General features: G+C 38.8%; 1 protein-coding gene across 1 annotated transcript in view; it reads left to right on the forward strand.

Annotated features, from left to right (window-relative positions):
* Positions 1-17,516, forward strand: part of DNAH1 (dynein axonemal heavy chain 1) — a gene marked incomplete at its 5' end in the record, with an annotated part of 178,122 nt that overhangs the window by 150,781 nt on the left and 9,825 nt on the right. Inside the window, 14 exons of the mRNA XM_083353407.1 lie at positions 2,301-2,432; positions 3,658-3,783; positions 4,665-4,784; positions 8,588-8,737; positions 9,733-9,893; positions 10,038-10,263; positions 10,351-10,546; positions 11,339-11,490; positions 11,988-12,184; positions 12,582-12,726; positions 12,926-13,084; positions 14,938-15,069; positions 15,812-15,982; positions 16,381-16,560. Of these exons, the coding sequence (XP_083209533.1) occupies positions 2,301-2,432; positions 3,658-3,783; positions 4,665-4,784; positions 8,588-8,737; positions 9,733-9,893; positions 10,038-10,263; positions 10,351-10,546; positions 11,339-11,490; positions 11,988-12,184; positions 12,582-12,726; positions 12,926-13,084; positions 14,938-15,069; positions 15,812-15,982; positions 16,381-16,560 (2,247 nt within the window). The remainder of the gene's footprint in view (positions 1-2,300; positions 2,433-3,657; positions 3,784-4,664; positions 4,785-8,587; positions 8,738-9,732; positions 9,894-10,037; positions 10,264-10,350; positions 10,547-11,338; positions 11,491-11,987; positions 12,185-12,581; positions 12,727-12,925; positions 13,085-14,937; positions 15,070-15,811; positions 15,983-16,380; positions 16,561-17,516) is intronic.

Here is a 17,516-nt window from a genome sequence, read left to right on the forward strand (position 1 = left end):
CAATCCGTCCCAACAAAGACAATTGCAATTTTTCCCAACTCTCCAATTCTTTTTGAATTTTCCCCCATAATTTTTCATAATTATTTTTATATAACTTTGTATTAGAGGGCGACAAAAACACCCCCAAATATTTAACCCTTTTAACAATCTCAAATCCAGTTAGTCCTTCTAAGAGAGCCTTTTGCGAAACTGTCATATTTTTGGCCAAAATTTTGGTTTTCTGTGTATTAACTTTAAATCCAGAAACCTTCCCATATTGTGTTATTATCTCCATCAGGTCCACAACAGAGTTCTCTGGCTGGGTCACTGTAACAACCAGATCATCTGCGAATGCTCTCAATCTATAATCCTGATCTCTAATTTGTATCTCCTTAATTTTTTCCGAATTCCATATTTTAACCAATAATATCTCTAATGTTAACACAAATAACAAGGGCGATAACGGACACCCTTGCCTTGTGCCCTTCTCAATATTACATGCTTCTGTCAGACTATTATTAACTATAATTCGGGCAGTTTGTTTTTGATATAATGCCCTAATCGGTTGCAAAAAATTTTCCCCAAAATCCATTTTGTCTAAAACTTTCAACAAAAATTGCCAATTCAATTGATCAAAAGCTTTTTCAGCATCTAGAAAAATTAGCGCCGCAGAGATCTGGTTGTTCCTTTCCAAAAACTCTAACACATCAACTATATGCCTCACATTATTTTTCATTTGCCTACCACTAATAAACCCCGTTTGGTCCCCATGAATCACCTGTTGCAGAACCCTCATCAGTCTATTAGCCAAAACCTTAGCAAATATCTTGTAATCTGTATTTAAAAGCGATATCGGTCTATAATTTTTAACTTGAGTAGCATCTTGGTCTTCCTTCGGAATCAAGGAAATAAAAGCTGTTCTCCAAGACGGTGGCACCTTTCCCCCCCTCTGGATTGTCTGAAACAGTTCATTTAACGGTTTTATCATCTCTAATTGTAAATTTTTGTAATAGGCCACAGTCAAACCATCCGTACCTGGTGCTTTATCCACCTTCAATTCCTTAATTGCTGTAAAAATTTCTTCTTCTGTAATCAATTGATTAATCCCCTCTTTTTGTGCTTGCGTAAGAACCGGGATGCTAGCATTCTCCAAATATATATCAATGTCTTTTTCATTAATCTTCTCCTTAGCATATAATTTAGAATAAAAATCCACAAAAGCAGCCTTGATAAGGTCCTGTTGAAACACAACCCTTCCTTTATGCTCAATTTTATCTATATTAGAAGCCCTTTGTTTTTTCCTCAATCTATAAGCTAACCATCTACCTGGTTTATTAGCGTTGCAAAAAGTATTATGCCTGGCAAACCGCAGATTGGTTGCCACTTGGTCAGCCATTAATTTATCAAATTGTCCTCTTAACAGTTTAATAGCCTCCTTAGTCTTCACATCCTCTGAGTTCAAAATCAAAGCCTTTTCTTTTTCCTTTATTTCATTCTCCAGTTCTTTCCTCCTAGCTTCCACAGCACGTCTATGTTTATTATTCATATATATCAACACCCCTCTCATGTAGGCCTTGCTAGCATCCCAAACCATATCCATAGAGGTACCCTTGTTCATATTAATTTCAAAAAAATCCTTCATCCGCTGTTTGCATTCTTCCACATTTCTCTGATTTCTAAACAAATTCTCATTTACGCGCCACGAGCGCCTGTCTCTTTTCTCCTTATCAATCTCTAACCAAACTGGACTATGATCAGAGATAGTTCTTGCACAAATCTTCACCTTTTTAGTCCTCAAAAAAAATCATTAGTCAACAAAATAAAATCAATCCTAGAAAAAGATTGATGTCTGTCAGAATAAAAAGTATAATCCTTTTCCTGCAAATGCCTCTCACGCCAAATATCTCGCAGTTCCAAGTCATCCTTCATTTCAAAAAAAGATTTAGGCAGTCTAGCATGACTTGGAATGCGCTTAAAAGCTCCAGCCTTGTCCATCTGTACATCCAAAACACCATTCCAGTCCCCCATAAAAATAAAAGATTTATAATCCAACTGGGTAAGCTTTGTATGAAGTAAACTAAAAAAGTCAGCTTGTTGTTGATTAGGTGCATATAATCCAACTAAAAGCGTCTTTTTACCTTCTAGCAGCAGCTCTATCATAACGTATCTTCCATGCTTATCTGCTTTTTTTACTGTCTTAAATAATGCAATTGTCTTCCTACAAATTCTCTTCCCTTGGAATTGTTACACTGGGAAAAAAATAGTAAAATGAAGTTCTGAGGAAGAAGCAAAATAACACATTATATATCTCTTCTCATTAGCTAATTAATGGTCTGGCTGATGAAAGAATACGTTGGCAGGAAACAGTCCAAAAACTAGATTATATGATCAACAACATTGCAGGAGATGTTCTAGTTTCTGCTGGCTTCATTGCATATCTAGGAGCATTTACGGTGAGCAAGAAAAATGTCTTCTTTTCCACAATATCTGAGCTTGATATTGAGTAAAGGCTGCTCCTGCAGCTGTATACCAAGACAATATATTTGCTGTCCAAACATTTCTTTTTTTAAATTTCTTTGTATTTCTTATTATTATTTATTGTTTTATCACTGTACAAAACAGTAAAACAAACAAAATGAAACAAAACGAAAGCATATATTCAACCGTAACAACAGGAAAAAAAGAAAAAAATAGTGTACAAATACAAAAAAGTGGTCAATTAAATTTAACATGTAACATGTTGGATCCATTCTGGCTGGGTGCTGAAAGAAAAGAAAAATTTCAAGAGAATTATACTGTCTTACACTGTCTCCTGGGAAGCAAGCCACTCCAACCAAAATGGAGCCTTCCCTACTACTCTTCTACATAGCCTCACTGTTTTCAGCTCTCAGTTCATGTTCTGGGAGGTCAGCTGAGATGATGGGGGTCTCCTTCCTAATGAAAAACAAAGGGTGTAACCCAAACAATGAAAATTCGAGTTTGGGTTTCTCTTGGAGCAATGAAAATAGCTGGAATTTCAGGATAGCTGGAATTTAAGCTGCTTGCAGCAATCCATCCCTGGTCTATAGTCCCACAGTGAGACAGGCTGCAAATTGAATGAATGAATGAATGAATGAATGAATGAATGAATGAATGAATGAATGAATGAATGATCAGTTAGATGATCAGCTCCACCAAAACCAAAATATTTCCTCATTACTTTTCTCCTTCAATTGCACGATTTTCCGAATTACACAAATATACAAAGTTGTTCTTGCTACCCAAATTTCTTTCACAGATTGAGTAGGGGAATCCATGGTTTGCTATTATCCAATAATATCCATGTCAGACCTAAACTGTTATGAGATGCAGGCTTGCTGTTAAATTTATCTAAATTAGAATTAACTATGGTTAGCAGTACTAAGAGGGAGTGCACACACAGTTCAAATGGTGTCTTCTAATCATGCTTTGGAAACTGATGAGCTCTAAGTGCAGAGCTGAGCTTAAGTTTACAATAAAATCTGTACGTAAAAGGGAGCATGTGAAACCCTAATCTGTAACATTTGAACTGAAACTTTGTATGAAACCTCCTAAAATAGTTATTCCCTAATAGTTATTGGCTACAAGTAGCTGAAAAAAAGTAATTTAATTGATCGTACTAGTAATTTCATGTTAATGGTTCAATATTTTCCTTTCTAGGGTCAATATCGCATATCCCTTTGTGAGGAATGGATAAGCAGGCTAGAGTTATATAATGTTCCACACACTAAAGAACCAAATCTGATATCCACACTTGGAGACCCAGTGAAAATCCGATCATGGCAGGTAATCTTAATATGCATACCGACTAGCTTTGTCATATATCAAAGTTTTGAATTGCTATGCATTTTTAAGGCACGTGAGTCCTAGAGAGTGATAATACAAAAGGAACAGTTCATGGAGATTTTAAGAAGTTTTAGGAATTTTATACATTCTACTTGATAGAAAATATTCAAGAAATTACCCTGAGAAGCAGTATTTATAGTGGTGCCACCCAACTATTTGAGATTGTGATTTCCATACCTTCTAGAATTGATGCCTCCTTGAGAGGCTCTGTCTATAGTATTATTTCAATATGCCAGCTGGCATCAGTACATTGGGATAACATTAGATGAATCCTCATGTACAAAAAATCTCCAATAAAATTTGCTTGGACTTGCTGAAGAATAAATCAGAACAGAGAAATAATTCACATTTGGACTATCTTAAACCTAAATTATTAATTTTATTCAAAAGAATTTAAGATTAGCTAAGATAGCAATTATAGACCATTGCAGTATATCTAGAAAATATGGGCACCTTTTCTTTTGATATACTGTATGCTAGGCATCAATTCTAGAAGGCATTGGCTCCTGTCATTCATATGGACCAACCAGAAAGTATCTTAACTGAACCTTAACTGAACATACTCAGTTGTTCAGTTGTTCAGTTTGAAACAACCTGTCCAACTGTATAAATAAAAGCTGTTCAGGGATGTCTCTAGTTATTCTGTAGTAAATAAAAAATTTACAGTGAAACAAAGGATAACATTACAGTGTAATGTAAAATTGTACTCATATTTTTTTTATTTCTTTGCCATTAGCACTTGATTTACATAATTTGTGTAGTTTAGAAGATTTAGCTTATCTTGAGACAAAGCAAACGTGTTTTATGTTCTTCATATGCAGATTGCGGGTTTACCTAATGACACCTTATCTGTGGAAAATGGTATGATTACACAGTTTTCTCAACGCTGGACACTGTTTATAGATCCACAAGGACAAGCCAACAAATGGATAAAAAACCTGGTAAACCTTCCCTGTTGATGTTATTAAACACATTCATTTGTATCAAAGGAGTTTTTCTAGGTGGCATTAAAAGCTTCTTCCTATAAACACTTGTTATATCTTCCTCTTAAAATACTTAACTTACAAATGACAAATATAACACTACAAAATTATATTCTGCTATAACTGAACTCCCCTTCATGGATTACTGCCTTGTTGTGGCGAAGGGGCTTGCGTAATTCAATGAAGCTATGAGCTATGCTGTGCAGGGCCACCCAAGACGGACAGGTCATAGCAGAGAGTTCTGACAAAACGTGATCCACTGGTGAAGGAAATGGCAACCCACTCCAATATCTTTGCCATGAAAACCCCATGGACAGTACCAAAAGGCAAAACGATATGACGCTGGAAGATGAGCCCTTCAGGTCAGAAGGTGTCCACTATGCTACTGGGGAAGAGCAGAGGGCTAGTAATACTAGCACCAGAAAGAATGAAGCGACTGGGCCAAAGCCGAAAGGACGCTCAGCTGTGGATGTATTTGGTGGTGAAAGGAAAGTCTGATGCTGTAAAGATTTTTTCTCCATAGGAACCTGGAATGTAAGATCCATGAATCAAGGAAAGCTGGACGTGGTCAAACAAGCGATGACAAGACTGAACATCGACATCTTAAGAATCAGCGAACTAAAATGGACAGGAATGGGTGAATTTAATTCAGATGCCCATCAGGTATACTACTGCGGGCAGGAATCCCTCAGAAGAAATGGAGTAGCCTTCATAGTCAATAAAAGAGTAGGAAAAGCAATCCCCAAAATGACAGAATGATCTCAGTTCGAATCCAAGGCAAACCATTCAATATCACAGTAGTCCAAGTCTATGTGCCAACCACCGGTGCTGACGAGGATGAAATTGACAGGTTCTATGAAGCCCTACAGCACCTTATAGAACTAACACCAAAAAACAATGTCCTTATCATCATGGGGGACTGGAATGCTAAAGTAGGAAGCCAAAAGATAACCGGAATAACAGGCATGTTTGGCCTTGGAGTACAAAATTAAGCAGGGCACAGGCTGATAGAATTTTGTCAAGAGAATACGATGGTCATAGCAAACACTCTTTTCCAACAACCCAAGAGATGGCTCTACACATGGACATCACCAGACGATCAACACACAAATCAGATTGACTATGTGCTCTGTAGCCAAAGATGGAGAAGCTCTATACAGTCAGTGAAAACAAGACCAGGATCTGACTGTGGCTCAGACCATGAGCTTCTTGTTGCAAAGTTTAGGCTTAAACTGAAGAATGTAGGGAAAAGCACTAGGCCACTCAGGTATGAATTAAATCATATCCCTGTTGAATATACAGTAGAGGTGACAAATAGATTTAAGAAATTAGATCTGATAGACAGAGTGCCTGAAGAACTATGGATGGAGGTTCGCAACATTGTACAAGAGGTAGCAACTAAAACCATCCCAAAGAAAAAGAAATGCAAGAAAGCAAAATGGCTGTCTGAGGAAGCTCTGCAAATAGCTGAGGAAAGGAGGGAAGCAAAAGGCAAGGGAGAAAAAGAAAGATACGCCCAATTGAATGCAGAATTCCAGAGAATAGCTAGAAGAGATAAGAATGCCTTCTTAAATGAACAGTGCAAAGAAATAGAAGAAAACAATAGAATAGGGAGGACCAGAGATCTCTTCAAGAAAATTGGAGAGATGAAGGGAACGTTTCATGCAAAAATAGGCATGATAAAGGACCAAAATGGCAGAGACCTAACAAAGGCAGAAGAGATTAAGAAGAGGTGGCAAAATTACACAGAAAAACTATACAAGAACGAGCTTAACGTCCCAGATAACCACAATGAGGTGGTCACTGACCTTGAGCCAGACATCCTTGAATGTGAAGTGAAGTGGGCCTTAGAAAAGCTGAGCAACAACAAAGCTAGTGGAGGTGACAGTATTCCAACTGAGCTATTCAAAATCTTAAAAGACGATGCAGTAAAAGTGCTACACTGAATTTGCCAGCAAATTTGGAAAACTCAACAGTAGCCACAGGATTGGAAAAGATCAGTTTACATTCCAATTCCAAAGAATGTTCAAACTATCGCACCATTGCACTCATTTCACATGCTAGTAAAATTATGCTTAAAATCCTACAAGCTAGACTCCAGCAGTATATGGATTGAGAACTACCAGAAGTACAGGCAGGATTTCGAAGAGGCAGAGGAACTAGAGATCAAATTGCCAACATACGCTGGATCATGGAGAAAGCTAGGAAGTTCCAGAAAAACATCTACTTCTGCTTCATTGACTATGCTAAAGCCTTTGATTGTGTGGATCACAACAAACTGTGGCAAGTTCTTAAAGAGATGGGCGTACCAGACCATCTTATTTGTCTCTTGAGAAACCTATATGTGGGCCAAGAAGCAACAGTGAGAACTGGACACGGAACCACTGATTGGTTCAAAATTGGGAAAGGAGTCCGGCAAGGCTGTATACTGTTTCCCTGCCTATTTAACATATGCAGAGCACATCATGAGAAAGGCAGGGTTAGAGGAATCAAAAGTTGGAATTAAGATTGCCGGGAGAAATATCAACAACCTAAGATATGCAGATGATACCACTCTAATGGCAGAAAGTGAAGAAGAACTAAAGAGCCTCTTGTTGCGGGTGAAGAAGGAGAGTGCAAAATTTGGGTTGAAACTTATCATTAAGAAAACCAAGATCATGGCATCTGGCCCTCTCAATTCCTGGCAAATAGATGGGGAAGAAATGGAGGTAGTGACAGATTTTATTTTCCTGGGCTCCAAGATCACTGCAGATGGGGACTGTAGCCAAGAAATTAAAAGACACTTGCTCCTGGGGAGGAAAGCAATGGCAAATCTAGACAGCACACTAAAAAGCAGAGACATCAACCTGTCAACAAAAGTGCGTATAGTCAAGGCTATGGTCTTCCCAGTTGCAATGTATGGCAGTGAAAGCTGGACCATAAGAAAGGCTGAGCGCCAAAGAATTGAAGCCTTTGAACTATGGTGCTGGAGAAGACTCCTGGGAGTCCCTTGAACTGCAAGGCGATCAAACTGGTCAGTCCTAGAGGAGATCAACCCTGACTGCTCTTTAGAAGGCCAGATCCTGAAGCTGAAACTCAAATACTTTGGCCACATAATGAGAAGGAAGGACTCACTGGAGAAGAGCCTAATGCTAGGAAAAATTGAGGGCAATAGAAGAAGGGGACGACAGAGAATGAGGTGGCTGGATGGAGTCACTGAAGCAGTAGGCCTAAGCTTAAATGGACTCCAGAAGATGGTAGAGGACAGGAAGGCCTGGAGCAACGTTGTCCATGGGGTCGCGATGGGTCGGACACGACTTCGCAGCTAACAACATAACTGAACTACTGATTATTTATAGTATATTTTTATTTAATTTTTACCTTCATTTTTATAGTTTAATTTTTGACTTCCCTAGGTACAAAACATGTACTAGAATTGGTAATGTTGAAAATCAGTTTCACCCATGATCAAAGATAATTGGTGATAAGCAGTACTATACAGAGTGACTATAATTATTTTCTTTGCTATAATGTATCAATTAACTTACACTTCGCTGAAATCAGTCTCCAGAACTTTGCAGTGGCATGGTTCTTTATTTCATTCACTATACTTCTTGTTATGTTCATTGCAATATCAAAATTTACATCAATGCGTTGATCCTTTCTCTCCACATAGGCACCCATTTTGGTCCATTTCTTGTCTTTGTTCCTTTCCACTTGCATATAAATCAGTCGTCTGGTTCCATCTCTGCTGAGTTTCTTTGTACCCTGCTGTTTTTCAGGAAAAAGATAGTGGGTTAGATACATGCAAGCTCAGTGACCGGGATTTCCTGCGCAGCTTGGAGAATGCTATTCGTTTTGGGAAACCATTTCTCTTGGAGAACGTAGGGGAAGAATTAGATCCAGCTCTTGAACCTGTGCTGCTGAAACAGGTAACTTATTCTCTCACTCTGTCCGACTTTGTCTCTCTGTCTGTCTGTCTCTCTGTCACTCTTTGTGTGTATGTGTGTGTGTTGTTTTATAAGGTTATCAGGATAAAACTACATTCCACTCCACTCTCACATCTTTAAGGCCAGCCTGCTGGGAGTTTTCTGTATGCCAATCAAGACTAGAACATTGCATAGTGCAACTGAGTTTTGTACAGTAGGGAATTCCTTATTTTTTCATTATATTATATTTTTCTCCATAATAATCCCCTACCGTTTGCCATTCCCCGTCATTTATAACACAGAGGAAAGGAAGATGGAGTAAAATGCAAGTTTCATGCTGAGATCCATAAATCATCAGTAATCTGACTCATATCAGAATAGCTGAGAACCAGGCATTCACTTTTGACCATGAATTTCCACCACAACCACATACAGTAGGTTGATTCATCCCAAATGATGCTGCTCTCCATGCACTACTCCTCTAAATGAGTTTGGACAGAACTCACTGTGGAAATTATCATTTTTTAATATCCTAATTTCTATTATAAAAAAAACTAAAGATAAAAGTAAGCATGGAAGAATATAGAAAATAAATTTAAGAAAAATGTAAAAGAATAAGTGCAGATAAACTTGTTTACAGCAGTTACAAACAGATGTATTGTCGCTCCTCCCCATTAAGGGAGAAAATCATGATAGGTAGGTAAAATGAGGACCCAGATTGTTGGGGGCAATAAGCTGACTTTGTAATAATGCCGCTTGGGGGGGGGGGCGAAAGCCCTAATAAGCAGGCATATACATAGAATGAAGGCTATTGCTAAGCACATTGGTTTGTGCTTAGATTGTAAGCCGCCCTGAGTCTTCGGAGAAGGGCGGGATATAAATGGGATTAAAATAAAAATAAATAAATAAATATTAAATTTAAATATTATTGCTCCTGCATCACATTCTCTCTTGTTCATGTTTCCCTGAAATGTTTTCATGTTTCCCTGTTTATATAGACTTATAAACAGCAGGGTAGCACAGTATTGAAGCTGGGAGACACAGTGATTCCATATCATGACGATTTCAACTTGTACATCACTACTAACCTTCCTAATCCCCATTACACTCCAGAGTTATCAACAAAGCTTACTCTGATTAACTTCACTCTATCTCCCAGGTAATGTCAAATTACTCTCTCCTATATTAAATATTAAAATCAAATTAAAATGTTGTGGTCATTAATGGATGACTAAAATGTGCTTTTTATTTTCATTTTATTATTTGCCATGCTCTGCTTACTTGCTTGGTTACTTAATTACAGTGGCTTAGAGGACCAGTTGCTAGGTCAGGTGGTAGCTGAAGAACGTCCTGACTTAGAAGAAGCTAAGAATCAGCTGATTGTCAGCAATGCCAAGATGCAACAGGAGCTGAAGGAAATTGAAGACCAAATTCTTTACCGCCTGAGCTCTTCTGAGGGGAATCCTGTGGATGACCTGGAGCTCATCAAAGTATTGGAAGCGTCTAAATTAAAAGCAGGAGAAATTCAGGTGCTTACTCGGGCTCCCATCTCAATCACTTGTTTCTTTTGACTTAAGATAAATTTGCATTTTCTTTTCTTTTTCAACCTCCTACAGGCCAAAGTAAAGGCAGCTGAGCAGACTGAGAAAGATATTGATATCACTCGGTTGGAGTATGTCCCTGTGGCTGTCCGCACCCAGATCCTTTTCTTCTGTGTCTCAGACCTGTCCAATGTTGATCCCATGTACCAATATTCCTTGGAGTGGTTCCTCAATATATTTCTAACAGGAATTTCAAACTCAGAGAGAGCAGGTATTTTTCATGACTTACATGTATATAATATCCATTCTTGCCCATTCAGAACTTCTTGCTGTCTCACTGAAGATCAGCAAAGGGAGATATATTTTTTTATACAGGACAGTGTAGGTCTTTGCATGGTCCAAATGACAATTTATGCAGTACATTAGGAACTGAATAAACACCAAACTTATAAACAACAAACATATATACAGTATGTTCCCTCTTCTGCCTCTATTGAAATATCATTTTTTATTTTTTTTATTTTAATTCCATTTATATCCCGCCCTTCTCCGAAGACTCAGGGCGGCTTACGAGCTTAGCAGTAATATCATAAATATCATAAATATTAAGGTGTCAAAAGCAATGATGGTGGCAGTATTGAGTCTACAAAATGCGTGCTATGTTGACATGGTCTATGGAAATTCTCAGTCATCCAGGTCATAGTTATCTTAAAGGTGCTTTTTCACAAGGCAACTGGACTTTCTTGTTTTTCTTTGAAGACGTTTCGCTTCTCATTCAAGAAGCTTCTTCAGCGAAACGTCTTCAAAGAAAAATAAGAAAGTCCATTTGCCTTGTGAAAAAGCACCTTTAGGATATGTCATCACGGTGTATATTTAGATGCTATATTTTTCCCTCACCATTCTAAAAGCTACCCCTATGATTGAAGCTCTAGATGCATGATTTTTTTTTAAATATTAGACTTGTTGTTGCTCACATGGACATTTTTTGGATAATAACCTCTCGTAAGACTTTGCTTCAAGTCTGCATCATTTTCTTCATTCTTTTGTGAATTACTGCTCTCAGATACACTGAAGAAGCGGATTGCAAATATCAATAAGTACCTCACCTTTAGCCTCTACAGCAATGTTTGTCGTAGCCTCTTTGAGAAACACAAGCTCATGTTTGCATTCCTGGTGTGCATCCGGATCATGATGAATGAAGGCAAAATAGACATGGTAAGAATAATAACATCTTCTGTTAAAGGTTTATATGTGGCTGTAAAATGCATCTGAACAAAAGTACAGCAGTTGAAGATATTTAATGTATGAAAAATATCAGTTGATACAAATAGTAAATCAGATTATAAGCTGGATCTTCTGGAAGAATATTAGTGAGAAAATAAGACAGATCTCCTCCACAAATGGCATTCTGAGCTTAAGCCTAGCTACTGTGAACTAGGTCTTTACTATAATTGCTGGCTAGAATAGAAGGAATGTGTGTATCCATTAATGTTCAAGAAATAATAGATTCTACTAATCATGCAGAGTATAATGTGCTCTATAAAAGTTTTATAAACACTTAGATTTATAGGCTTGAAAGGAGAACATTTCCATATATTTATACACAGAGGTGAATGCAAAGACCAAAATGTGTATAGTAAACAAATATCACTCATGATCCAAGATTCACATTCAGACAGCACTCTACATGTTTTTCTAATTTCAACATACAGGAGGAATGGCGTTACCTTATTTCTGGTGGCACCATAAAGATCATGCGAGATAATCCCGCTCCTGCCTGGCTATATGAGAGAGCATGGAATGATATCCTGGCCTTAAGCAACTTGCACAATTTCTCCACATTTGCAGATGACTTTGTGGCAAATTTGTCTGGGTTTCGCGCAATTTTTGACAGTGCCGACCCTCACAGGTAATGTTACTTTCAAATCTCCAGATTTGCTACATTTACCAGTCACACTATCATTTAACCCTGGTTACAGTAAAACTAAGGTACCATTTGAGTCAAGTGTGAATGCTCTTTAGTTCAGGGACATAGCTATGGGTTTGCATGTGTTTTGCTATCATGTTTCCCAGAGTAGAATTTCAATTTTCCAATCTAATCTACAAAGTGAGGTTCTCTGATAGTCCCCTAATCAGGTCTGATCCTGCTAAACTTTCTGAGATCAGCCATAGTAGGCTAGCACATAGCTGAGTATGCAGTGGTAACTCTTAATTAACACCCATTACTTGAGAAATGTCATCCACTTTTCAACCCTTGTCTTTAGTCTTAAGTCTAGACCTAATGTAACCCCTTCTATTTTTGACAGGGAGCCTTTGCCAGGCATATGGGACAGCAAGCTGGATTCTTTTCAGAAGCTGCTAGTCCTGCGCTGTCTGCGTGGGGACAAAGTCACCAATGCGATGCAGGACTTTGTGGCTGCTAACCTGGGCCAGAGCTTTATTGAACCACAGGTAGCTTAACAGTGCTTAATCATATACGCAGAGGAAAAGCAGTAGAGGTGACAGACATTTTGGTTGACAAAACTTTTGCCTCCTATTCCATTCATGTGTTTCTCTTTCCTTGCCCAGCCTTACTCCTCCCAATAGATGAAAGCATAGGAAGAGGTTCTGGGCAATAGCAGTAAACAAATCACTCTTTTTTATATTTCAGACTGCAAACCTTTCAGTGGTCTTTAAGGAGTCTACTTCTACCACCCCTTTGATATTCGTCCTGTCTCCAGGCACAGACCCAGCTGCTGATCTTTATAAATTTGCTGAAGAAATGAAGTTTTCCAAGAAACTCACGGCAATTTCTCTTGGACAGGGTCAAGTAAGAGCTTGCACAGAAGCACTTGCCCTTTTAAGCAAACTTAGAGCTCCAGACCATGTTACGTTCATTCTCTGAAAGGCTGTATAAAGTGTACTCCTGCAACAATCGTGTGACTAATTGGCATATACGTTACACGCATGCTCAGAGGCACCAGTGGTTTTTCATGTGCATAAGAGACAGAGCCAAGTGATATTTGAATCCATTTCTTTCCCCAGCATTCAAGAGTACTATGTACTGACCTTTTGCAGGTAGTCCTTAACTTAGGACCACAATTAAACCCAAAATTTCTGTGGAGAAAGGAGAGCATTGTTAAGTGAATTTTGTCCCATTTGACAACCTTTCTTGCAACAGTTGCTAAGTGAATCATTGCAGTTGTTGAGTTAGTAATATGGTTGTTAAATGAACGTGGCTTCCCCACTGATTTTGCTTGCCAGAAGGTCGCAAAAGATGATCACATGACCCCAGGACACTGCAACTGTCATAAATAAGAGCCTTGGTGGAGCAGTGGGCTAATGCCTCCTTAAGTAACACCAGCTGCCTGCAATTAGTGCAGGTTCGCATCCCACCAGGCTCAAGGTTGACTCAGCCTTCCATCCTTCCGAGGTAGGTAAAATGAGGACCCAGATTGTTGGGGGCAATTAAGCTGACTTTGTAATAATGCCGCTTGGGGGTGTGTGTGAAAGCCCTAATAAGCAGGCATATACATAGAATGAAGGCCATTGCTAAGCACATTGATTTGTGCTTAGATGTAAGCCGCCCTGAGTCTTCGGAGAAGGGCGGGATATAAATGGGATTTTAAAAAAAAATGCCAAGCGCCTGAAATTTTAATCATGTGACCATGGGGATGCTGCATAAGTGTGAAAAATGGTCATAAGGCACTTTTTTCAGTTCACTAAATGAACTGTTGTAAGTCGAGGACTACCTGTACTTTTGCTGTAGTTCAGACCAATTTCATACATTCCCCAAAAAATAACTTATGATATTGATGTATAGCTAACCATTCTCTGATACAACAGCTTAATTTAGAATCCAGAGGATATTTTGTTATTAATATTGTGAAGTGATTGGGCATCAAAAATCTTTCCTATCTATTATAAAATACCACACTGTCTACCGGTAGAGCTTTCAGTTCTATTTAATCCCTGGACGGAAACTATTTTAGTGTCCTATAGCCAACACTTTATGCTTTTTTTTCCCTTTCTAATTACTGGAGTCGTACTAAATCTTTGAAAGCTAAGAAGACTTTGTGGCTGAATTTTCTCCTCCTAGTCATAGATTTGGAGAATAAGCATGCCCCACTGAATTGTACCTGATAAGATAATAATGTTCTGTGTCTTTGATTTTGTTTTTGGGGTTTTTTTAATGTTTATATAAATTAAATCAGTAAAAAGCCAAAGGAAAAAAAATAAACTATGCTTAAAATTGTAAAGAAAGGTGGGGGAGAGAGGAAAAGAGAAAAAAAAGGAAAACCGAAAAAGAAGGTAACTTTGCAAACCATTGACGAGTTGGGACCATGAGCTTACCCTTCCAATGTTGAAGAGCAAGTCTGTTGTATAGGTAGATTAGTAGGGGAGTGGTTTCCCACCGGCGGGAAATCCACGACCCTGGGTTGGGTGTAGTTTCTTTGGCGGGAGATTCCCGGCCGGGGGTTGGCTAGCGTCCAGCGGCTGCTGGACATATATTGAGCCGCCCAGATGGGGATCCCCAGTCGGCTCCACGTGTATCAATAAACATCACTGTTGCAAGTACCTCGCTGTGCGTGTCGTCAATCCGAACACAACAAAGTCACTGTGCATAAGGCACAGAGAAGCCACGTGCTTTGTTCAGATGTCAATCTCTGTGTCATTATTTAGGGACCCCGAGCAGAAGCCATGATGCGCAGTGCTATGGAACGGGGGAAGTGGGTCTTCTTTCAAAATTGCCACCTGGCTCCAAGCTGGATGCCTTCTTTGGAGAGACTCATTGAAGGCATTAACCCTGATAAGGTGAGATGCATGTGGACGTAAACTGTCACGCTTTAATGATTTAGCACTGAAAGTAGGTTTCCTCTCATTTGGGAATATTGCCCCCCCCCCATTTCTAGGCTGGAGGGGGAGGGCTGCAGATACTTGTGGTCTCTGCTGCCCTCCCCAGATGTTAATTTGCTGGCAACATTTGCAACAGCTTTTTTGCAGGGATAAGAGAAACAGTTTCAAAACTTAAGACAATTGAAAGTGTTTTATTTTTTAAAGCTCTATTACCCAGAAAAGAACAGAAATTTCTACTCTGTTATCTTTGTGCATTTGCCTAATGTAAAAAGATTGCTTATTTCTGACCTAGGCATAGAAACTCTGGTCTGATTTTACATTTCTTGTACCTAGAATGAAAATTGTTTTCTTTCAAAAGTTGGATAGTGTTGGTAAATATTCAGTTCTTCTTCGGTCACTGATTGCTAACAAGTGTGTATTTTCAGTAAGAAAATAAAATATATCCAGATGTATCCATAAAAAGGATAGGAAAACTATCCTTAATTATCTTTTTTTTTTAGATCTTTTCACGTTTTCTAAAACAGGAGAAATTCTTTAGGATAATTACCTTATTTTATTCCTCACCAAAGAGAAGCATTTCTGTACTTCTGTTCAACAAGAACTTTTCTGACGAGAAAGAAACTGGACTCCAGTAGAAAAATTACTTTCTAAAAATCTGGCTTCCGGTTAGTGATGTACTGTGTCCATTTCTCTGGTTCAGGTTCACCGAGATTTCCGACTTTGGCTGACCAGTTTGCCAAGTAACAAGTTTCCAGTGTCCATCCTCCAGAATGGATCCAAGATGACCATTGAGCCCCCTCGAGGAGTTAAAGCTAACCTGCTGAAGTCTTACAGTAGCCTGAGCAATGACTTCCTGAACTCCTGCATCAAGGTAAGGAATCCTACCCTTTTCTACCCCTAGACTCCCCCTCCCCCCGCCTCAAAACCCCCCCACAAAACTTAGTGCTCTCTTCATTTGACAATTTTGGTTTGCCCAGAACAGGTTCAACGTTCCTTACATCTGCTCTTCTGGAAATAATACAGAGGAACCCTTGGTTCTGTTCTCATTCGAACCATTCGTTATTATTTCTCTGTTTCTCCTTTGCCAACAGTTTGTCCTCATGGAAGTATATTCCTTTGGCTGGAATGGAGTTAAGAAAAAGGCTTTTACCCTTTCGTTCTGCAAAGTCTGAAATGAGAACTTAACAAACAACGTACACATGCATATGCACGCACCGTAGCATTTTAGTTGTGGCCTTTTATAATCACAGGAGATGTTGTGTTTTGCAGGTTACCGAATTCAAATCCTTGCTCCTTTCTCTTTGCCTGTTCCATGGCAATGCACTAGAAAGGAGAAAATTTGGGCCACTGGGTTTCAATATTCCGTATGAGTTCACTGATGGAGATCTACGCATTTGCATCAGCCAGCTGAAAATGTTTCTGGATGAATATGAAGAAATCCCTTACAAGGTAGGCCCCCTGGGTTTGCAAAGGGTGAAATGAAGTATAAGCATGAGAATATAAGAAGTGAGAGGATTGTCCTACTTCTGAATCCAGCTGGATCTTTGGCAGAAACATAACCTGTTTAGCTACACATTGTTTTTTATTTATCTTACTTAAAATGTTTGGTTTGTAGCACTTCAAGCTGATAAAATCAAGATTGATTTATTGCAACGATGCAATAAAATTGTATACAGAATGCAGGTGCTATTCCCTACCTAATGGAATAATGGTTCTCTTTCTACTTCAAGAGACAGCAAAAATGATGAAATGGTGCCTCGGTGAATTTGTAAAAAAATAAATAAATAAACGAACAAATAAAATACTGCAATAAAATGGGTAGCTTGGGGAAAATTTTAAAAAGTAGTGTTTAAAAAAAAATCTGCAAATGTTGCACCCATTATACTAGCAAACTACCATAGATGGCCTTGCCAGAGATTAGAGAACTAGACCTGGGAAAATACAAGAACTCTTTAATTTAGAGTTGGTTGCTTTGAAGTAACTACAGTTATAATTATGAAGGTGAAAACCTAATGTGCAATTTTCAGATATCCAATATGGTGGTAAACATTGACCTTAATAAGCAAAATTTAAAATTATATAAAGTCAGGCTAATAGCTGCTGAAACCATTTCTGACAAGAACAAACTAATCTTTGCTTAATAACTGTTGTGATTCAGGGTTAGCCTGTGGGTTCGGCATTTGGGTCAGATGATTCAGAGGAGGAGGAGGGGGGTGTTGGAGAGGTTGCTGAGGGGGTTGGAGAGCTTGCTGATGAGAGCCCTCAGCCAGGCCCCTCCCACCTGGTTACGATGCAGACCCAGCTGTGTGAGCCTGACAGCGTGGATGAAGATGACCCACAGCTGGCCCTGTTCAAGGACGCCCGACGCAGGAGGCAGTCAATCAGGAGTAAACAGAGGAAGGCAA

This window comes from Vipera ursinii (genome assembly GCF_947247035.1).
Source record: "Vipera ursinii genome assembly, chromosome: 2".
Classification (NCBI taxonomy): Eukaryota; Metazoa; Chordata; class Lepidosauria; order Squamata; family Viperidae; genus Vipera; species Vipera ursinii.